Source organism: Stigmatopora argus, chromosome 3 (assembly GCF_051989625.1).
Source record: "Stigmatopora argus isolate UIUO_Sarg chromosome 3, RoL_Sarg_1.0, whole genome shotgun sequence".
In the NCBI taxonomy this organism is placed as follows: Eukaryota; Metazoa; Chordata; class Actinopteri; order Syngnathiformes; family Syngnathidae; genus Stigmatopora; species Stigmatopora argus.
The window spans coordinates 2600772-2625239 of record NC_135389.1 but is presented as its reverse complement, the minus strand read 5'-3'; the positions used below and the strand labels follow the sequence as shown (position 1 = coordinate 2625239).

The window sequence follows — 24468 nt, the reverse complement described above, 5'->3', positions numbered from 1 at the left end:
TGTAGGACCTGTTGAATCGTCTCACAACAATTCTGTACAGTTATCAAAACAATGTAGGACCTGTCGAATCTTCCCAAGCGAGTTTCGATGCGAACCCTTCAGCGAAGAGGGGCTTCCCGAAAGAGTCCAAGGTTCCCAAGAGCGCTTGTTGTGAGTCCGTCTTCCGAAGCCGAAAACAGTTCGCAGTTCCCAAGAGCACCTGTCGTGAGTCCTCCTTCCGAAGCCGAAAACAGTCCTCAGTTCCCAAGAGCACCTCTCGTGAGTCCTCCGAAGCCGAAAACAGTTCGCAGTTCCCAAGAGCAATTGTTTTGAGACCTCTCCCTGCCCATGGCCATTCCCTGTCCTCTCGATGTGAACCACAGTTCTTACTTTAGCAAGGCATGCATTAAAATGGCTTTATTAATGCCAATAACTCTAACATAAAAGCACAGCGTTCAACACATATATATATATATATTGTTTAATATTGTTACACATTCAGGATGATCATTACTATTCCTAATAAGCAAATATATTGATTAATATAGTAAGCATGTTTATAATAAGGCTTTCTATTCCTAAATAAGCATTGCAAACACATTTATAATAATGATTTCTCCAACACAAACACTGGAGCTTTTCAGAGATCAGAACATGGCCCACAATTGAAATATTATTTAGGAATATAGCCATATTTTACTTACCAAAAATCCTTTTTACACAATATCCATCTTCCTTTCTTTCTTCCTTCTTTCCTATCGCCTTCGAAGCTAATGATGAAAGTCGAGTCTGTCCTGTGATATTTCCGGCATAGTCCGTTTTGAAAATGGCTTTAAATCAAAACAACAATATAATATTTGCTTGTGGAGCTAAGTTAGCACACTGAAAGTGCCGCACACACCATTTTCCCGGCTGTAACAGGCTTGCTAGCTTCGGAGTTGACTGCCCTTTCTTAATGATGTCCATTTTTTTTCTGGAAAAGTCCGTCTGAAAAATAGCTTTGTGAGAGAAATCTGCAACAGAATCCATTTGTTTTTGCCACTGTCAGCCATGTGGGTGGAGTTTGCGATCTCTGGCTGCTTTGGCCCGCCTACTAGCCAATCATAGTTGGTGAAAGCAATGACATGTCCCAGCCAGCAAAATGCTAACGCCTATGAAAAATCATTGTGGGGTTGCCAACTCGAAATCTGATTGGTTAAAAGCAACAGTCTAGTTTAATGCAGCAGAGCCCGCAAGAACTGATTGTGAAGGCTTTGAGGCAGATCTGATCTGGCAACAAATAATGGCTGAAATGTGATTGGTTAAATGCTTCAATATGAAAACACACATCTGGAAGCAGTGCAACCAGGGGGAAAAGCAATGAAAGGAAGCTAACAGACCATTTGGAATAATAAGTATTGATGGACAAAATATAATGATTCAGATATTTCTTAGGCCAGCTGAGAAGGCCTTGAAGGCCCGCCACTGGCATATATTCAGTCATCATTTTTGTCCGACAAATGCGGCTTATATGCAAGTAAATATGGTAATATCTAAAAATAATGTATGTGTAAAAAAAATGTAAATACAGTTGTACCTCTACTTACAAAATTAATTGGTTCCAAGACTTTTTTGTAACTTGAAAATTTCATAAGTAGGTGTACTGTAATGTAAATTCTATTAATTTGTTCCACGGTCCTCACATGACTACCAACTAAACCCTTTTAAAATTGGTCAAAGTGTCCAAATTTTGTATCAAAGTTGCGAGGAAACACAAAAATGAGAGAAAATTCAAGGAAATTAATGATTAATGTCATAAAATAAATAAAGCATATGAAAGGTGCCCTGTGCCACTTAAATATCTCCCTCCGCGGCCGTTATAGATGTAATACCCGTGTTTGTCCACCAGATGCCGGCAAGAACCCGTTCTACCAGGGCCGGAAGCCATCCACTTTGTAGTACATTTTAGACTTTTATGTGTGCCCTATGTGCGGGGGTGAAAATATGTGCCACGTTGCATTTAATAATCTGATAATAATTGGACATAGGCCCTGTCGTCAACATCAACAACAAAAGCCTAATTGTCATTTGTAGTTTTTAATTGCTTAATAAGGTGGATTCAAAATAAAATGACCGATGCATTTACTTTTTGGGGGATTTCGTAACTTGGATCTTATTCATATCTCGAGTCACTCATTTGCATATGAAAGTTTCGTGCTTAGAGGCATTCGTAAGTAGAGGTATGATTGTACTTTAAAAACTGAGGGGGGCCTGTCGGCTGAGTGGTTAGCACACCGGCCTCACAGTGGGGGACCTGGGCTCAAATCCAGGTCAGTCCACCTGTGTGGAGTTTGCATGTTCTGCGTGGATTTTCTCTGGGTACTCCGGTTTCCTCCCACATGATTGCATACTCTAAATTGCCCCTAGGTATGAGTGTGAGCGTGAATGGTTGTTTGTCTCCTTGTGCCCTGCGATTGGCTGGCCACCAATTCAGGGTGTCCTCTGCCTCTGGCAGGTTAATGGGAGTTTTAGTCCAAGTACTTGAAGGGGTTAGTAATCCAGGCTTTCTGGTTGCTCATCCAGTATGCAGGCAGCAAGCCCTTGATGTTAGTTGTATTAAGTTCATTTAGTTTTATTTTGGCCATGTCTGGTCTAAATTATCTGTGATTTGATAACTTTATTCATCCCGTATTCGGGAAATTTCATTGTGACAGTAGCAAGAAAAGGCATAGTTATAAGTTAGACTAGGGGTCTCAAATGCGCAGCCCCCGGGACAATAATTTGCGGCCCCCGTCTTAATATGAAAGATTAATGTTCATGCGGCCCGCAAGATTGATAGATTGGCACTTGTGTTCGGAGCTGAATGAACCAGTCATGGTGAGATATACGGCTCTGGAGGGCGGGACATCGGCCGGGCTGTCCAGTGCCTCGCTCACTCACTCATTCATTCCTCCAATCAGCTGGGCGGAGGAGAAGACGTGAAGCCGATCACTCCGCTCGGCGCGCACAGTCCTCCGCTACTCTCAGCATAGAACTGAATGAGGCGCTATGATCCGTGATCCAGCCTGTGTCTGTAGCCATTTCCGCGAGTGAAACTGAAACTTAACAGTAAGTGCGTTAACATGAGACTTGAGAAATTCAGAGAACTGCCGTAATCCAATACGATCGGAGAGTGAAAGTGCACATGCGCCACAGACCCGCGCGACTGAAAGTTAAAGTTCAACCCGAGACTCATTCCATGTGGAAACACATATTACAGAGCCCCAGAGATGTCTCTTTCAAAGCCTGCCGTGAAGAGAAAGGTCGGTGATGAGCACAGACAGTTTCAAGAAAAATGGGGAGTGCAATATTTCTTTGTTGAACACAGGGGCACCCCGACGTGTCTCATTTGCACTGAAAAAGTTGCGGTGCACAAGGAATACAACTTGAGACGTCATTATACTACAAGTCTTGCTGAGGAGTATGAAAAATACCAGGGAGATGAGAGAGCCAACCAGGTTGCCAGTCTTAAAACACGTCTTCTGAGGCAACAGGATTTCTTCAAGAAGGCTACCAAAGACAGTAATGCAGCAGTCGAAGCTAGCTACGCCGTTTGTGAGTTGATTGCTAAAGCAGGAAAGCCATTCACAGAAGGTGAATTTATCAAAAAGTGCATATTACAGGCTGCACATTTTGTCTGTCCAGAAAAGAAAAGTCAGTTCAACCACATCAGCCTTTCTGCCAACACCGTGGCAGAGCATATTTCTGACCTGTCAAGTGACATTTATGACCAACTGTGTGAGAAAGCACAATGTTTCAGTGTATATTCAGTGGCTCTTGATGAGACCACAGACATCACAGCCACTGCCCAGCTCGCAATATATGTCCGTAGTGTTGATGACAATTTTGAAGTGATGGAGGAGTTGCTCACAGTAATTCCAATGCATGGCAGACCACCGCTAAGGAAATATTTCACCAGCCGTGTGATGCCATTGAGAATGTCAGTTTGCCATGGAAGAGCTTTGTTGGAATAACAACCGATGGAGCCCCATCAATGACAGGGAGGAAGAATGGACTGGTAGAACTTGTTCAAAAAGAACTGGAGGAGGGTGTGGAGGAGGCCATAGCTCTGCACTACATTATCCATCAGCAGGCCCTTTGCAGCAGATGCCTGAAGTTTGACAATGTGATGTCTGTCGTTGTGAAATGCATCAACCAAATCAGATCCAGGGGCTTAAAGCACAGAAGGTTCCATGCTTTTTTAGAGGAAATGGAGTCAGAATATGGGGGTGTGCTCTACTTCACTGAGGTTTATTTCATTATTTTTTTGTTAAAAAATAAAGATATTTGATAACGTTGGAATGTTTTATCAGCGCTTTTCTTGTGGAAATCCTGATGCGGCCCAGTCTCACCCAGACTCTGCCTCTTGCGGCCCCCAGGTAAATTGAGTTTGAGACCCCTGAGTTAGACAGTACAGTCGCAAAGGCCGCACAACAACAAAGCAAAAGTACAAAGCAAATCAAAGTAAATGGAAACTGGAAAATGGAAACAAAAATTGGAACCACACACAGCAAGTCTTCCACAAGATGGGGAACTTCTGCAGACTGTGAGAGAATATGCAGAGTCACTCTTCCAAGCTTATCCGCACAGTTCCTCAGTAGTCTGGAGCTGAAGACAACAGTAGCAGAGTAGGGCACCTCGACTTCGTTGCTGGTAAGCGCCGACAGATCTTCCATCTTATCCCACGATGGAATGGTTGGTCAGAAGCGTTGCCTCTTCTCCTGGCACTTTTGTCCAGCTCTGAATCCCCGGCGGCACCGAGGTGTTGCTCCTTCCGCTGCGTATTGTAACAGCTAGTCACATGTGTGTAACAGCTAGTCCCATGTGTGTAACAGCTAGTCCCATGTGTGTGACAGTGTAGGCATGGCTGAATGGTTCCAAAAAAGAAGTGGCCAAAAGAAGCCAGGCTAACAGAACAAGGAAAGTTGTAAAAACATTAAAGTAAAAAAGTCTAAAGAAAAAATGAATGTATTAAGAAATATTAAAATGTAGTTAAAAAAAGATAGAAAGGCTGTAAATCACGAAAAACATAAGTGTACAGAGCTACTTCCACTGGCATGAACGGCGCCATTTTCGAATCGAGGAATTACTGTACTCATGATGTTGATCTGTACGTTCAGTCAATCTTTGATTAAAAATGTCCGGGAAGACATCCTCTTCCATAAAAACTTACTCCGGTAGATAACCATTCTCTTCATTTATGTTAAGCAACTCTTCCCCTATGTACCATGTTGCTGCCTGTTCCCTGCGGGGCCGGATTGTGGGGCAAACCTCACTTGAGGCGGCGCACCCACGCCGCCAGATCGCTGGCCGAATATTAGTCATTCTTCTGCGATGAAATTGTTCTTCGGCGCGTCATTTTTCTTCTGTGGTAAAATTCTTCTTCTTTGGCGCTGAGCGCAATCCAATTCAGCTCCAAAGAAGAAGTGGAGCACTGACTCCCGCCATTTTTCTTTTGGTTGTGATTTCAGCGTGAATTTTGACATTTTTGAGATTTTTTATTTTTAATATACAGTCATTCCTCTACTTACGAATGCCTCTAGGTACCACATTTTCAGGTTACAAAAGCTTTTTATATGCAAATGAGGGCCCTGAGATACGAAAAAGATGTTATGAAATCCCCAAAAGTAAATGCATTTCCTTATCCGTTATTTGCCTCCCAAGAAAATTACCAGTGCGAATGAAAAGTGGTCAGCAAATAGGACAATGACGAGTTGGTTGAGGGGCATAAAAACTAACTGTAGAGTTAATGATACACAAGCCAGATAAGGAGGAAGCAGCGAGCATTTCAGCAACAAAAATCCACTGTTAGCTTCCTCTTGTTCCCGTGTGTTTCAACACGGATAGATTTTTTATGCTTGTTATTTATTTTAAGACATTAATAAATCGTTTTCTTATAATGTTCTCTCATTTTTGTGTGTATATCACATCTTTCATTCAAAATTGGGACACTGACTAATTTTAAAGGGTTTAGTTGGTAGTTGTGGAACCGTGGAACGAATTAGAGAACTTACATATAAAGTACTCCTCTACTTATGAAATTTTTAAGTGACAAAAAAGTTCTGGGACCAATTAATTTAGTAAGTAGAGGTAGTACGGCATCTCTTGGAATTTTACTGTGTCTTTTTGCTGAGAAGTCGGCTTGTCTGGTCATGCTGATATACAGACGCTCCCCTACTTAAGAACATTCAACTTACGAACAACGGTACATACGACCATGTCTGCAAATTGCGTTTAAGTCGAAAAATGTTCGTAAGTCCAATTTTGTATTTTTTTCCGAGTAGTGCTTCTTTCCGCCGCTAATACCGACGCCTGGCGCTGTGAGGGCTCAGCTCACCCAGCATCTACCTTCTTAGTTGCAATGCGGAAGTGCGTGAACGTATCTCCAGTGGGCAAAGAACCTTTTTCATTTGTATCATTAAATATCTCGTGCATCCATTATTGAATATGGTTGGTAAAAAGTGAAATGCTTCTATTGAGGGAGTTGCAAGGAAGAGGCAAGCCATTTCATTTGAAACGAGTGGCAATAATAACGAAGCTTGATGCGCGTCAGAAAGTGGTGAGCGTTGCACGCGAATAGAACTTAAATCGTTCGACCGTCAGTAACATTTATAAACAGAAAGATCGAGCAGAAGGACCCAAATATTGAACGTTGCACAAAGTTTGCAAATCAATTGAATGATACCATTCAGTCCTACCGCATCATTTATGATGAAAAAAAAAAGAAGAAAACTGTGCAATCGTCGTTAGATCGCTTCTTTCGGCCAGTTTCTAATACATAAATCTCTCTATACAGTACTGTACATATTCTCTCCATTTTATTAAATGTTTTTTCAGTACAAACCAATGCGTGTTACTTATACAAGCCTTAAACATACAAATGCACTTATATAAACTTTCAATATACTTATATAGGCCTTAAACATAAATTATAATACAAAATATAGCACTGAATCAACTTACAAACAAATTCAACTTATGAACAATCGCTCGGAACCTAACTCGTTCGTAAGTAGGGGAGCGTCTGTACTGTTGTTTCCTGATAATTTCTTGTCTGGGCAGTTGCGTGAAATGTAATTGTGTAATTAGGGACAGTTTTTTCCCAAAGCCATCAGGGCTCTGCACTTGCATTAATTTTTCTTTTATGGTTGCACAGTCTTCTTCCTACTTCTCTTCTCATTCCATACCCTCTGCTAAAGCCATATTTACTGTAACCGAGGCCATGGCCTTTTTTCTCATAATAGATTTCCCTTTCCTCTGTTAGAAACAGAAACTTTTTTTCATCTGACACTGCAGTGTTTGTGTGTAATGCTTGGTTTACATCTTGCTCAAGAGGCCCAGTTGGTCTATCTACCCTTTGTTTGTCTATCCATTGATTAATTGCATTATTTGAAAGGGGAATGAAAGACGTTTTTCAATTGCTCCTGATATACCGTAATACTTTGACATACGAATGCCCTGAGATACGAGCAATTTGAGATACGAGTAAAAATTTTAGCAAATATTTACCCTGAGAAACGATACAAATTTTGATATACAAGCATACAGATCAAATCAAATCATTCAAAAGTCTTTATTGTAATTATACACAGCTGCGTATAACGAAATTGGTGGTGCTACTCCACAAAGAGCGTTTTCACAGTAAAAACATAAATAAGTAATATAAAAATATAAAATGTCACGTCCGGGCAAGGTAAATTCTAAAATATTGCAGAATCTAAGATGTTGCGCATTGTTATTGCGTGCCAAGCTAATGCAAGTGCAGAGCTGATGGCTTTGGGGAAAAACTGTCCCCAAGTCTATTTGTCCGTGCTTTGTGAGACCTGTAGCGTCTGCCAGAGGGCAGCAGCTGGAACAGGTTGTGACCAGGGTGGTATGAGTCCCTAGCAATGTTCCTCCGCTGAGGCAGTGAGGGCTGGCAATGTCATCCAGTGAGGGCAGAGAGCAGCCGATGATCTTCTGGGCGGTGTTGATCACCACCAGGGTGGTATGAGTCCCAAGCAATGTTCCTCCGCTGAGGCAGTGAGGGCTGGCAATGTCATCCAGTGAGGGCAGAGAGCAGCCGATGATCTTCTGGGCGGTGTTGATCACTCTCTGCATAGCTTTTCTGTCGGCTACCGTGCTTCCAGCGTACCACACTATAATGCAGTATGCCAGGATGCTCTCTACAGTGGCTCTATAGAAGGTTACCAGAAGCTTAGTGTCCAAGTTGTTCCTCCTGAGTACCCTGAGGAAATGGAGTCGTTTCTAGGCCTTCTTCACCACTGCCATGGTGTTGGTAGACCAGGAGAGCTTGTCCGTGACGTGGACCCCCAGGAATTTGAAGGACTGGACCCGGTCTACACATACTCAATTTATGAGGAGTGGGGACAGATCTGTGTTGCGTTTGCGAAAGTCCATGATTATTTCTTTAGTTTTCGTGGTGTTTAGTGTGTGATTGTTCACCAAACACCATAAAGACAGTTTGTTGACCTCATCTCTGTGGGCAGACTCATCCCCCCTGAGATGAGTCCAACCACAGTGGTGTCATTGGCAAATTGGATAATGGAGTTAGAGTGGTGGGTCGGTGTACAGTCGTATGTGTACAGGGAGTATAGAAGAGGACTCAGTACACAACCTTGAATGTAATGGAGGAAGAGAGGTGGGGACCAAGTCTAACAGTTTGTGGACGGTTGGTTGAGAAGTTCTTAATACAGCAGCAGATGGAAGAGGATAGTCCAAGGTGGGAGAGTTTGTCAGCCAGAATGTCCGGAATTATAGTGTTGAGTCCTCACTGGACTTGTTTGCTCTATAAGCAAACTGGTGAGGGTCAACTGAGGGAGGGATTGTATCCCTGATGTGGCAGGCGACCAACTTTTCAAAGCACTTCATGATCACAGGCGTAAGTGCAACAGGCCTGTAATAATTCAGGCTGTCAATGGATGGCTTTTTAGGGAGAGGGATAATTGTGGCAGATTTTAGGTAGGAGGGGATGATGGATTGTTGCAGGGAGCAATTGAAAATCTTTGTGAAAACCCCAGTCAGCTGGTCAGCACAGGCTTTGAGCACCTTCCCAGGTACTCTGTCAGGGCCAGCAGGCTTCCTGGTGTTCACAGTCCGCAGTACCTGTCTCACTTCATGTTCCTGAAGCTTCAGTGTACCGCTGCAAAGTGGTGGATATGTTGAGACTGAATCCGATTTGTCAGTCTCAAAGCCGACAAAGAAACGGCTCTGTCTGTGTTAACATAAACCTTATTATTGTCATTGTAAGTGCTCCTCAATTTTCCTTGTATATATTGCCTTGGCCTTTTTAATGCCTCTCTTCAGGTCTGCTCTGGCAGCGCTGTATTGTAACTTGTTCCCTGACCTGAAGGCAGTGTTACGGCATTTAATGAGTGCCTGTGTCTGACTGCTCATCCAGGGTTTTTGGTTAGGAAAAACCCAGATACATTTATTAACAGTGACAGTGTCCGTGTAGTCCTGGAGGTTGTGGTGTTCAAAAAGTTCCCAAATTGTGCGGGAAAAACAGTCCTGCATCTGAGAAAGAGCATCCTCAGGCCATGTTTTTATTATCTTTATTTGTGGCCTTGTTAGCCTCCGGAGTGGCGTGTATGAGGGGGTGAGGGACAGGCAGAGATGGTCGGATCCAGCAAGGTGTGGGAGGGGTGTGGCTCTATAAGCCTGTTTGATGTTAGAATAAATGTGGTCTAGAGTTTTATTTGTTATTTGTTACCCTGTTAATAGATGGCGAATCAGAACAAATAAATAAAATTCCATTCCGATATCCTGTTTTTTGGTGTTTTTTCAGAGGGTTGGATCGAATTAATTTGTTTTTAGTTCATTTTTATGGGAAACTTTGATTTGAGATAAGAGTAAATCGATATACGAGCTCAGTCCCGGAACACATTAAGCTTGTATCTCCAGGTACCACTGTACACCACTTAAGGTGTGATTTGCTCAAAAACGTGCAGTCATCCTGGATCTGTACACTTCAAATGGCTCATTATCTTTTTGTTTTGCCCTCCCAATAGCTGTATAATTAGCTCTTCTTTAAAAAAATTCTGTGGTTTGATCTATAAGATCATGCTCTCTAACAGTTAACTCGATTGTCTTGTGTTAGTGCCTCTCGTCCTTTTGGATCCTATTCTCCTCTTATGTTATGCTAATCTCCCTTGAATGCAGCCATCCAAAGTTGTTGCATTTCTACCCTATAAAGATGGTAAGATCTCCTTATATCTTCCATCTCTTGGACAAATTCTGCCAGATATATTTTATGAGACTTGATGGCTTCTACTGCCTTTTTCATATCTTGCGTCCATGTTTCATGCACCAAAATGGTAGTTGGCCGACCCTCTTGTATCTTTGGATTTGTAACTTGGTATATTGTCCCATAAAACTTATTCATTTCTGGCAATTTATTCATTGGCGAAAGTACTGGAAGGAGATTTTCACTCAAAATCTCTCGATACATGGCCCCATTCATTCTTTCCTTTACACAGATCAGTCGTCCTGGTCCCTTTGCAGAAAAACAGCCCCAAAGCATGACGTTTCCACCCCCATGCTTCACAGTGGGTATGGTGTTCTTCGGATGTAATTCAGTTTTCTTTCTAATCCAAACACGAGAACCTGTGACACCATTGGGTGAGATCTTGCATGGAGCCCCAGATCGAAGGAGATTATCAGTGGTCTTGTATGTCTTCCATTTCCTAATAATTGCTCCCACAGTTGATTTCTTTACACCAAGCGTTTTACCTATTGGCGATTCAGTCTTCCCAGCCTGTCTCTGGTGTCCTTCTACAGCTCTTTGGTCTTGGTCATAGTGGAGTTTGGATTGTGAGCGATTGAGGCTGTGGACAGGTTTCTTCTATATCGATAATGAGTTAAAACAGTTGCTATTAATACAGGTAACGAGTGGAGACCTCGTTATAGGTTAGAAGAAGTTAGACCTCTTTGACAGCCAGAAATCTTGCTTGTTTGTAAGTGACCAAATACTTATTCTCCACTCTAATTTGGAAATAAATTCTTTTAAAATCAAACAATGTGATTTTCAGTTTTTTTCCACATTCTGTCTCTCATGGTTGAGGTTCATGTGGACAATTACAGGCCTCTCTAAGAGGGAGAACTTGCACAATAGGTGGTTGACTAAATACTTATTTGCCCCACTGGATATAGTTGTACCCCTACCTACGAAATTAATTGGTTCCAGAACTCTTTTCGTAACTTGAAAATGTTGTAAGTAGAGCAGTACTTTATATGTAAATTCTCCAATTCGTTCCAAGGTTCTCACACAACTACCAACCAAACCCTTTAAAACTGGTCAAAGTGTCCCAATTTTGTAGGTGTCAAGTCAACTAACAGGAACATATGTTTGCCCCTTCCAGACCTACTGGGGGCAGAGAAACCCCAATCGGAGTAAAACTTTCCACACTTCCTGCGGGTGGCCAGGGGCAGTCCTACTGACCACAGACAGTATAAGCTTGAGTGGAGCAATTAAAGCAAGCCTAGTGATTCAACCAACACCAACAGAACAAAGAAACAAAATAACAAACCCAAAACACACTTCAGGTCCCGGTCATACGCAACTGGTAGGAAACGGACTTGAATACCACTTGGTTAATGATCAGTTTGTTTCATTTCAACCACAAGCTGTATTCTTTGTGTTTTTTCCTTTACCTTTGGATTTCTCATCAATTTTATACACGCACATCACCTGACAGTCTGTTCCACCATTCTGGAGTCTGTGCCCCTATCTGGCAACCCCCAGAAAAAAAAATCCTAAACCTGTCCCTCTCAAAGAGAGAGCGGAATAAGGGCGAAAAGATTAGGTAAGAAAAAATTGATTGAGAATGCAGGGTATTTAACCTACAGTGGACAAACGCTTATTTTTTTGTTATGTGCAAAGAAAAGGCTGTCTGTTTCATTTGTCAAGAGGCGGTAGCGGGATTCAAAGAAAACAATCTGCGGCGACACTATGAATCCCGTCATAAAGCCAAGTATGATAGCTTGCAAGGGCAATTGCGAGTAGACAAACTCTCAAAGCTAAAAAGTGGACTGTTAGCTCAGCAGAATACAATTGTATGCAAATATCAGCTGAAACAGTCATCTGTTCGGGCCAGCTTTCGGGTTGCTCAACTGATAGCAAGCAGCGGTAAATCTTTCACCGATGGAGAGTTTGTCAAGAAATGCATGAACGCTGTCGCGGAGGAAGTGTGTCCTGGGAACAAAGATGTCTTTAATGCAGTGGGTCTATTAGCGAGTACAATCACCAGGCGCATTGAAGAAATGGCGGGGAACTGTTTCGAAGACGAAAAAATTTGATTTTTTTTCATTAGCACTGGATGAGAGCACTGACGTGTGGGACACCGCACAGCTGCTCATTTTTATTTGTGGAGTTAGTGCAAACTTTGAGATGTGCGAGGAGCTGGCAGCCCTCCAAGGTCTGAAAGGGACTATGACGGGGGAGGATGTTTTTGGCAAAGTGTACCAAACCATGGAACAGTTGAACCTGGACTGGTCAAAGCTGGCTAGCATCACAACTTACGGGGCTCCTAGTATGGTGGGCATGTCTCGGCGTCTAATAGGACACATGAACCGGGAGATGAAAGAACAGAGTCTCACCGCCTCGCTACAATCCACTGCCTATTTCACCAGCAAGCACTATGCTGCAAAGTGTTGACATAGGGTCATGTCATGAATGTTGTGGTGTCATTCATAAACTTCATCAGAGCAAAGGGACAAACACAGGCAGTTCCAAGAATTCCTGTCTGAACTGGAATCTGCGTATGGAGACGCGCTGTACTACACAGAGGTACGTTGGTTGAGCCGAGGCAGTTTTGAGGCGTTTTTGCCTGAAATTAACGCGTTTCTTCATTTACAAAACAAAACGGTGCCAGAGCTGATTCACCCAGCATTTTTAATAGACATGACAGAAACGCTGAACAGCTGTAACTTGCAACTAAAAGGCCAGGGGGAACTCATTTGTGACATGTATTCCCACATAAAAGCATTTGAGGTGAAACCAGAACTGCTTTTGCGATAAGTGAAAAAGCACAGCTTCATCCTTCTCCCTCTACACAAAACCTCTGCAGAGAACCCACCGGTCCCGTTTCCAGCTGAAAAGTGTGCGGAATTACTAGAAATGCTGAAGGCGTAGTTTGGTGTGCGATCCTGGGAACTACATATTTATACAAGATAAATATGTCTTTTCCAGAACCCATTATTACCGACATTGATGAAGCCCAGCCTTCTCATCAATTTGAGTTGGCCGAGTTACATAACTGGGATGTTCTGAAAGACGCATTCATTTATTTTCTGACTTTTATTCTGTGAAGAATCTAGAAGGGGTTATATGATTGGGGCTTTCTGGAAAACAATACATTTTTACATTTGGGCACTCCTGCAATTGTCACACTTCCTGTTACAAACTAACTCCGGCCCCACATCATAGAAGGGAAAGGTTGTGGCCCTCACAGGAAAAAGTTTGGGGACCACTGGTTTATTCAATCAGCTAATGTACCTATTTACTTCTACTTTATTACTTTGAAAACTTTACTGCATGTCTTTAGTTAGTTTAAGATGTGACTAGTAAACTCAAGAGTAATACTTTGATCTGCTAAGTAAATTGAATTTAGGATAATGTCACGTTTCTTTCTTTCCTCTTTTTAAGGATTTCAACCTGATCACCTTCCTATCATCCTAAACTACAATAAACTAAAAATGGAGGAAGAGTGAGTTGTTCATGCGTTAGGAAAACCAGGGCCTATTTCCAGTTGGGGCAAAACTGAGGGAACTACAAAGGAAGTTGACAGTATGAAAGATGTGAAAAACACACAAAAATTAGAGAAAATTATAAAAAAATGTGTTGAAATGCAGGGGAACAAGAGGAAGTTATTATTTGTCAACAGAGGCAGAGAGCACACGAACACAATCTAATAAACATACAATTAAGAATTCAAAACAACATTACATTGAACTTTTATTTTTTTTCATTAGCATTTTATGATTTTTGGCATCAACTTTTTCACACATTTTTGAATCGCCACTGCTCCTTACCTGTTTGGATTTAAGTTCCCCTTCGGCAGTGATTGTTGACAGACATTTTGAGAAAAATCAATCTAAAGACAATTGCCTTAGACGACTTTTAATAATTTTTCTAAAATGCACAAGACAAATGTCGTCCAAGTGGGCGATTGCTCGACTTGTGAACACTTTCTGAATGTTTTTTTTCCATGAAGTCGGGGAGAGGCATGACTATCGCTCTCTCTCTGTGTGAAGTACAATGCAAAAGGTAACAAAGAATACTACTAATACAAACAAATTAGTGATTCTGCTACGAAATGCCAAGCTGTTGAAGGTGGGTCCCAATAGACTCAGGAGACAGAAATCATATAAACAATAATATTTATTAACAAAGGGAGCACAATAAATAACGCAAATTACAAGATATGCAAAATAAAAAGGCACAATATCCAGAAAACATCCAAAAGGTGTGCAATGTATATGCAGGTAACAAAGTACAACCAAGAAAGCACAACCAAGTTTGCAAGAAAACTAAAGACACAAAACAGAAAATAGGAACAAAAAAAAAAAAGATCACAAATGAAAAACAAGGCAGGAGAACTCAGAGGAGACAGTCACTGCCTGTGACAGGAGCCCTTAAATATTGAGTGCTCCTAAAAATATGAACATTGAAAATATGATCATATTCGGCTTACTTTTAACAAACCATAAGAAAGCATGGCATACTATATGGTTGGTTTTCGCAATGTTGGTGTCACACCGTGGTGAGGCTGTTACTGCTTCACTTCCTGTTGTATTTTGCGGCCCGGTGGCGCGAGTGGCTAGCGCGTCGGCCTGACAGCTCTGGGGTCCTGGGTTAGGGCTACACCTCGGACATCTTCCCCTCAAGAGAATTTATTTTTATTTATTGGCAGCATACAGATCACCACAACACGCTTGCATCTCTAGATGAGAAGTACTTCCTGTGTCTCCATTTTAACCGCACGGCGGAGCCCATTAACAATTATGTATAAAATAATGTCACAGTGTAGATTCATTTATGCCACACTTGTGCTACTCATTTAGCATATCAAGGAACGTCAATATTTAGGAGGAATTTTCAAAGGCGACAAAAAAAAGGCAAAATTCACCCGTAACAAAAGAGGGATGGTAAGAAGCAATGCCGCCAGATGGCCGGCATGCGCCGCCGGATGGCCGGTCGGCATATACCGCCGGCCCACCGGCCGGGAAATTAAACTTCCACTTCGCTCCTGCGTGACGTCCAACCGTCAAATTGCCGTCCAGGGAGCTCTATTTTCGGATAAGTGCAATGACATCGGCCCACAGCCTGGACTGAAATGATATCTCAACTTTCACCGCGGCGTCCCGCCATCCTCGCCAGCCCAAGTGCTCTATTTTAGGACAAGGCCGATGGCGTCGGGTCGTAACGTCAGATTAACGCCCACTTTTCCCTCCTCAGAAAGGATTTAAAAACGAAGTCAGATAACAATAAGGTGTCATTTCATTCAATAAAGCACGCTGGTGTGAGAATTGACCCCAAGTCTGTTTGTCTTGTATGTCTCTGTATGGCTTCCAAAAATCCCCCAGAACAGAAGAATAGCACACGGCGTTGTAGATATGAGGTCAAAAAAGAAATAACGCTAATAATACATAGGACGTCGCGAAGGCAGCTAATCTTGTCATACCTGCAGGCTGTGTAATCTAGCCTTTAGAGATAGGGTGAGAAGCACGGTAATCTGGGAGGGTCTTGGAGTAGAGCCGTTGTTGCTCTGCATTAAGAGGTGCAAGATGAGATGGGTTGGGCATCTGATTAGGATGCCTCCCAGAGATATACCAAGTGCGGTTTTCCTGGCACGTCGCACTGGGGAGAGGGGGCTGACCCAGATATGCTAGGGAAACTATATCTCATGGCTGGCCCATAAACGCCTTAGGGTCCTACTGGAAAAGATGGGTGTAAAAGCTGGGTGTAAAGGCTGTGGATAGGAATATCTGGGCTTCCCTGCTGAAGCTGTTTCCCCAAGCGACCCGATATCTAATTAGCGAGAGGAAATGGATGGATGGAAGGAGTTATACCACCCAAAACAGCCAATGGATACTTATGCTAGCAGATTGCAAAATTCTCTAACTCATTATGGGTATGACAGTCTATTCTGTTTGGAGATTTTTCTTTTGTGGGCAGGGGCAAGATCGCTGAGAAAGAACAATTGATTAGGATTTCATTTAATATTTAAGACTGTCACTTTATTGGATGGTTTTATGTCTAAAATATGGTTTGCTATCACTTTAACTTGCTGTAAAATTTTATAGAACCTTTAACAAAAATACTTTATTTTATTTGAAAAGAAGAAGGTCTCTGTCACTGCGTGGCCAAAGGGGGAACGCCTGATTGCGAAGCAGCTGCCAAGCTTTCTGGTAGATCTTGGATGCATCTTTGTAGTCCAAGTAAGTGTGTAGATCATTCCTTCTGGAAAATAAGTCATATTTTTATTTTGTTCTGTTCTTGCCTGAATTTAATGGCAATCAAATGCATGTTAACTTCTGCCAGAAATGTGCAGCTCAATTAATTTTTGGGGGGCTGAAAACTGCAAGGTGATATTGATACAAGCAATCCTACATTTACGCGCACATTTATAAGCAGAAGCAAACTGCAAAAGATGTCACAACAACTCTTAGTGGTGCTCAGATAGATACGGGGTGGAGTTAAAAGCACAATAATCCTGGTTCTGTCACACATCTGTGTGGTAATGCATGACACAATATAGGAAAACAGCTCAGGTGGTGGACTACAGTTTGAAATAAAAAGATTGTGCCATTTTGCAACAAGGCCAGAGTACTTAAGGTGCTAAGAGAACTCAAGTATACCCACCAACTGTGTGCAGTATAGCGGGGGACCCATTGAATTGGTTGCCCATCAGTGGCAGGGCGCAATGAGACGAAGAACCATTCACATTCACACTCATATTTAGGGAAAATTTAGAGGGTGCAACCAGCCTACCATACATGTTTTGGGATATGGGAGGAAACTGGAGTGCCTGGAGAAAACCCATGCAAGCACGGAGAGGACATGCAAACTCCTCACAGGAAGGTCGGAATCCATTAGAGATTGAACCCTCAGAACTGTGACGCGGAAATGCTAACCACTCTTTCTCCATGCCGCTCCTTACATTATTATTACAGTGGCACCTCTACTTACATACAAAATTGTCAGGTTATGAAACACCTCAATAGGAACATTTTGTCTCTTCATACAAGAAACGCAAAGTCTCAAAAATTCAAACATCGCTGGAATAGTAAATTACTATACTGCATTATACTTGCAGCAGTCTCTTTACAGCTATAGGTAAAAAGTTGTTGTTCAGACTGTTGGTGCGGGCTCTCATGAAACTGAGTCTACCAGAGCATAAGATGGAGAAGGGTGTGTGTCCTGGGTGGGCGGGGTCATCGCAAATCTTGGTGACCTGACAGAGGAGCTGACTCGAGTGGATCTCCTCAAAGTGTGGAAGTGAAGAGCCTGTGATCCCCTGGGCCAGCTTGATGACTCGCTGCAATCGATTCCTTTCAGATACAGTGCTGGTCGCATTCTAAACTGTACATCCATAGGTCATGACACTCCCTACTGCGCAGTGGTAGACGTTTGTCACCAGACATGGGAGTTTGTTCCTCTTAAGTATTCTTAAGAAGAAAAGACCCTGCTGTTTTTTTTAATGATGTGGGTAGTGTTCACAATCTAGCTCAGGTACTCTGAGATGTGCAGTCCGAGAAACAAGTTGCTGACACGCTCCATTTCTTTCCCATTGATGCTCAGGCTTGTGTGTGATGTAGACTTTGTCTTCCGGAAGTTAATGGTGAGGTTTATATTCTTGGTGTTTGGTTGCACATAGTTGTCACTTCACTAGGCCGCCAGTGCCTGGATTTCCTCCCTGTATGGTACCTCGTTGTCGTTACTGATTGTTCCAACAATGGTTGTATCGTCCGCAAATTTGATTAGGGAGCCATAGGTGGCAATACAGTCGTGGGTGTAAAGCCTGTATCGGACAGGACTCAGAATGTAGCGCTGGGGAACTCTGGCGTTGAACAATGGTGAAAGATGTGGATGTGCCCATCATGAGATGTTGGGCTCTGTTACTAAGGAAGTCCTTAATCCACAGGCAAGGGGACCTTCAAAGTTGCAGCATGGGCTGATGGAGTTGAATGCCAAGCTCAAGTGAAAGAAAACATAGGTATGTCTTGGAGTTTTAGATGTGCCTGAGGGCATTGTGAAGACCAATGGAGAAGGCATCGTCTACTGATCTGTTGGACCTGTAGGCAAATTGATGTGGGTCCAAGCAGGTGATATATGGGCTTTGATGTAATATAACACTATTCTCTCCATACATATCATAACCACCGGTGTCTGGGCCACAGGCCGATAGTCATTCAGTCCATGACAACAGAGGATTTGGGAACAGGGATTAGGGTGTTAGTGTTTAGGCAGGTGGGGACTTTGGCTTGCTTCAGCAAACGGTTAAAGATGTTGGGGAACACAGCAGCATGCTGATGGGCACATGATTTCAGCACCCTCCCTTGAACTTCATCTGCTCCTGGTGCTTTGGTGGTATCAAAGCCTCGCAGTACCTGACATTGTTTGATGGTAAAGGGCTGGTCATCTTCTGGTGGTGTCGTGTCCTCTGTCTCAATTTGAAGATGTGTGTCTTGCGCATTGTAGGAAAATGATGAAATGTTGTCAGGGGTAATTGTTGTTGGATCTATATTTTACCGAACATAACATAATTTTAAGTTGTGTTTACATGGGTGTACGTATATTTTCTCAGCTGCCAAATGTTTGCCTCGTCCTCCCTCAGCCACCACGAACTTCACTCAAGGTGTCTCCCGAGAGGCCGCCTACCGCGGCCTGCGAATCCAACACAACCACCCAGAGCTGCCACCCAGGAATATGGCGCCCTATGTTTTTCATCCAGCCGGAGATGTCCGCCCTGCCCCACACCTCCGGTTACTCCTCCTAAGGGCAGGCGACGTCGAGGAGAACCCGGGACCTTCCTGCCCGGGATGCTCTAAGACGATCCGTCGTGACTTCACCCCACTGGTCTGCAACGCTTGCCGACGAAATTTCCACAGGACCTGTGGCGGCCTGACCCGAACCCAGATATAGAATCATCAAGGCTTTCTCTGCGGATCCTGTTCCGGAAATGCCGTCGTGCCGCCACTTCCGCGCACAGCCTACGTGGGACAGAAAGAAAAATGCTGTCTGCAAAATCTCCTTTTCCCCTACAATCTCCCCTATCCCCTGCTCGAACTGCCCCAACAAATCCCACCGCTCTTGCTCTGGACTACCTCGCTCCCAAACTAATGCAAACTGGCTATGCCCGACGTGTTCACCACCCCTGACACAACAATCCTCCACACACCAAACAGCCATAACAATACACCAACCTATAAACGCAAACTGCCCCACCTGTAATAACAAATTAATCGTTTCACGCTCTCCCCTGACATGTAGATCCTGCAAACGTGGATTCCACCTCAAATGCGCCCCTGAAACCAGACACGCTTTAACCATACTTCGCAGGAACAATAACTGGTGCTGCCAGAGCTGCCTGAACCTGAAACCCTCCCACCCTCAACAACCCACAGATAGGATTGCCGATCTACCGGAGGCACGGAAAGCCGGTCTCACCATCCTGCAATGGAACTGTGACTACCTGGCAACCAAGACTACGTACCTTCCTCATAGATCGCCTACCCTTAATCTCTGCAGCAGCCACAGCCCTGGAAAAAACTCTCCCTCTTAGCGCAACACATGAAAGAGGCAGCAGCACTTACAATACCGGTCAAAGTTATTCGCCAGAAGGAGCTCCCATGGTTGACACAGGACCTGAAGGACCTCATCCGCGAAAGGAATCGACTACGTCGAGACCTCCAACAAAATAGGAAAGAATGGATAGCACTCCGTCAACAGATCAAACAAAAAACCACTGAAGCGAAAAGAAACGCATGGCGCTTACACCTCGCCAAGATCGCCGAGACAAGATCTACGGGTCAAGCCTGGTCCTTAGTAAAATCCCTCTCAGGCACCAAAACACAACAATCTGGCGAGTCCCTGGTCTACAAGAACAAGGAGTGCGTGAGTGACCGAGCCAAGGTAACAGCATTTATCAGGGAATATGCCTCGGTCAGCGGACGCAAGAGTGACAAGCGGAGCAGACAAGCAGTACGTTCTCTATGTACAGCTACCCGCAGACTGCTCGGCTCACCGCGACAAGTCCTCGAGCTCCCGTTCACCGATACTGAACTGCAGACAGCGCTGTCCCAACTTAAAGCGGGTAAGGCAGCTGGACCCGAAGACATAGCCCCGGACCTTCTAAAAAATCTCCCGGCAAACATCCTCCCTGAACTACTCCATACCATCATCCCTTTCCTCAAAAAAGGGAAGTCACCAAAGGACGTTGGGAACTACAGACCCATCGCCCTCACCTCTACGCTTAGCAAAACGATGGAAAGGCTCATCGTGAACCGTCTCGCCTGGTGGTTGGAAGATAAACAGCTTCTCAGCCATTGGCAAGCCGGTTTTCGAAAGGGAAGAAACACGACGGACCAGGCCCTGCGACTGTCGCAGTTCATCTCTGATGGCTTCCAGTCGACTCAACGACAACGCACGCTTGAAACATTCTTTGACTTCAGCAAGGCATTCGACCAGGTATGGAGAACAGGTCTCTTACAAAAAAATCGCAGACCTGGGAGTCCCCTACCGCTTCATCAGATGGATCGCCAACTGGCTCACAAATCGCACAGCCAGGGTCAGGATCAACAATACCGTCGGCAGGAGCAGAACCTTCAAAGAAGGGCTCCCCAAGGCTCGGTCCTGTTGCCCCTTTTATTCATCATCTACATTAATGACCTCCTCGACAAGTTCAACGATTCCACCCTGGTCAGCGCCTATGCAGACGATCTGGCTATTGCTTGTCGGGGTAGGAACAAAGAGGAGGTGGAAAGCAGACTTCAAGCGGAGGTTGAAAAAGTCTGGAGGTGGAGTTCCGAGGCACACCTAAACCTTAACACCACCAAGTATGAGGCGTCATTTTTCAGCCTGGACTCAGCTGAGGCCAAATGGTAACCAAAAATCTTAATAAATGGCGCCGCCCTCAAGCATAACCCCACCCCCACTTTCCTTGGCGTATCCTTCAACCGACAACTCACGTTAGCAGAGCAAGCGAAAAAAGTCCGCCAAACCATGTCCAAAAGAACGAATCTCCTCCGCAAACTCAGTGGCACATCTTGGAGTTGGCAACCAAACGACCTTAGAACGGTGTATATTGCCACCCAGAGAAGTCTCGCAGAGTACGCAGCACCGGCATGGGCCCCCTGGCTGGCCCAAACTCACCTCAAATCCCTTGAAACTGCCCAACTGGAAGCAGCCCGCGCCATAACCCACCACCTCAGGTCTACCCCCACCGAAGCAGTCCTACATGAGGCACATCTTACACCCCTCTCATCCCGCCTCAATTTACAAGCACTTCTTAAGGCAGATGCTTGGAACCAGCTGCCTCCTTCTGATCCCCGACACCGCCTCCTCCATGAAAACGTCAAAATGCGGTTACAAAAGAAGCCAGACTGGTAATCTTCGACCCGTCCCCGTCTTACCGCTCTTGAACTCCATACCCCTTGCACATACTCTTCCCACCCCTGCCCACCCTGGCTATTACCCCCCCCCATCCAAACCGCCTTTACTGCAGTCTCTAAACACATGCCGACCATCATCCAAAGAGATAATGCCGAAGAGCTCATCAGAAGCATGGGTGAACCGGACCTACAGATCTTCACAGATGGATCCACCAAAAAAGGCACTGCGGACGGTGGTGCAGGTTTCGTCGTCATTAAGGAGACTGCAATCATCCACCAATGGCATGGTGCCACTGGCACCCGCAGCAGCTCCTACCACTCTGAAAAAGTGGCACTGACCGAGGCACTCTCCTGGCTGAGAGAAACAGCAGACTGGCAGACATCAATCATCCTCAGTGACTGCAAATCGCTGGTCCAAGCTATGGGAAACCCCCACACGCAAGACCCTGCCATTTGGAGACTTCAGGGTGACATCGCCCTTTTCCCTCCGCCTAAGCGACTACAGCTACTGTGGATCCCGGGCCACTTAAAAGTCAAATTTTGCGCCCAATCGGTCGGCGCGTTTTGTCTGAGCACTCGACTCAACTTTTGTATGGCCCTGACCGCTTGAGTGACTGGTTTTATTTCTTGCCAGTACGCTACTTATTGCGATCAACCCAGCAGACGTTCACCCTAAAAATAGCCTCCCCGCGCATTCCAAGCATTATGGTAAATCTATGCAAAACATCCCAGGGGAGTGGCAAGGCATTTGACTTCTGTGTGCTTGCAGCGCTTTTAACCCTCAAAAACAGTCTCAATACTTAAAGAAACAGCATATCAGAGCTATACAGAGGAAATGCCTGGCATGAATGAAAACACAATGCGGGTGTGAATGCTTGGAAAATAGACTGAAGCCATGGATCGAACACAATTTAACAGCTTTGCTAACGGATTGCTAACAGATTGCTAACGGATGGCCAACATTGTAGTTCGGGCAGGCAGCGTCGCACGAGGTACGTAACGATTTGGAATGAATTGTCGATGCCGATATAACAGCAAACAGAATCAAAGGCTTGGGAGTGATGCATTTCGCGAGTTACAATGGATTGTGGATGACTGAGCTCAAGTGTCGGCCAGCATTGTTCGAGCTTTCGCCAAAGCTGGTATCAAGTTCCCGGCATATACAACTCTGACTGACAGTGGAGCCTAGCATGTTAAACGCCGAACTTATATCAGTGTACCTTTGACCTCAATAAAGCATTATCAAACTTAGTTTTGCTCGTGCTGTCTTAAAAAAACACACTAGTGCCAAGCCTAACATACACTAGCAGCTAGCATAACATACACTAGAAGCTAGTATAACATACGCTAACGGCTAGCATAACATACACTAACCTAGTGTCATGCTAGCACCTTATCAGACGAGGCGTCCAATGTATTGACAAAAAACTGAAAATATACCTGCAAATGAGACTGCGCTCAATCACACGGTGCATTTTATAGGTGAAAATACGGTATAAATAAACATGTGAAATGCAACTTATAAGTAATATGGTGTCAATGAAATCAATGAAATGAATGACTGCCTTCCTGTTTTAGTATGTTTCAAAGATACTGTAATAACGATCTAAGAAAGATCATAAAGAGCCTACCTGAGAGAGTCGGGAAGAACAGAGGCATCAGTGGATGACACCAATGACAGGAATGAGTGGAACAGCTCCAGTTTACACAGTGCAGACCTAGAGATTGAGAAAATAGGCACATAAAATTACATTACTTCAAAAATAAGATCTGCGGTAATCGGACGCATTAGTTTTATTTCCATTATGAGAGTACAGTAATACCTTGGGAGACAAGCTTAAGTGCATTCCGGGACCGAGATCGTATGTCAATTTACTAGTACAGTGGTACCTCGAGATACGAGCTTAATGCGTTCCGGGACTGAGCTCGTATGTCGATTTTCTCATAACTCAAACGAACGTTTCCCATAGAAATGAACTAAAAAAAAAAATAGTTCCAACCCTCTGAAAAAACACCAAAAACAGGATATTGGATTGGAAAAACATTTTTATTTGTTCTAGTTCGCCATCTATTAACAAGGTAACAAATAACTGGTGGTTTAATAGTACTAAAATGTGTTTAAAAGTACTAAAATTAGACAGATTTCGAGACTTTCCATGGCAATGCGCTAGTAACATAAACAAATTTAAATGAACTTGGATTACGATGCAGACACACTCAAAAATAAGTTAAATCTAACCTTACACTAAACTGAATTCAAATTTTGTTTTAAATTTTGATACCTTTCTTCTCCCGGGTTGGCTCTATTTGCCCCGCCTCCACCCTGACTTTCAGATGCAACCTATCGAGGGTTGTTTGCTTTTGTCTTCCCTTCAAAATATTCCCAAAATGATGCACACAAATGTCCTCACAATAGGATAACGCACGACCACTTGCCAACGAGAAGTAGTGTACACGTCATTCGCACTGACTAACGGGAAAAAAACGCACCGCCCAGTGCTCGCAGAGACATTACACGAGGGAGTTGCGGGGAGAGAGACAGTGCTCATGATGTTCTTATGAGCAGCCTCTCGCGTCCGCTGTCTGCTCGTATATCAAAATTTGTCTCGTATCTCAAGATAAATATTTGCTCAAAATTTTACTCGTATCTCAAATTGCTCGTATGTCAAGGTACAACTGTACCTCAAAATCACTTTTCCCAGAGAAAATAACTAAATTGAAATTAATCTGTTCACCCCTCTGAACCCCCCCCCCCCCCACCACCAAAAACAGGATATTACCAATGGAAAAACATATTTTTATTTGTTCTAATTCACCACCTATTCACAAAGTAACAAATACCTATCTAGTGGTTTT

General features: G+C 43.8%; 1 protein-coding gene across 24 annotated transcripts in view; it reads right to left on the bottom strand.

The window, feature by feature from the left end:
• Positions 1 to 24468, bottom strand: part of adat1 (adenosine deaminase tRNA specific 1) — a 49844-nt gene that overhangs the window by 9354 nt on the left and 16022 nt on the right. For 9 of the 24 annotated variants that reach the window (XR_013299754.1, XM_077597329.1, XM_077597323.1 and 6 more), the window contains one exon: positions 23244 to 23330. Coding sequence is in view for 16 of the 24 variants with exons in the window: in XM_077597329.1 (XP_077453455.1) it covers positions 23244 to 23330 (87 nt within the window). In the remaining 8 variants the exon portion in view is untranslated. The other 15 variants (XR_013299755.1, XR_013299757.1, XR_013299760.1 and 12 more) reach the window with 6 other exon arrangements.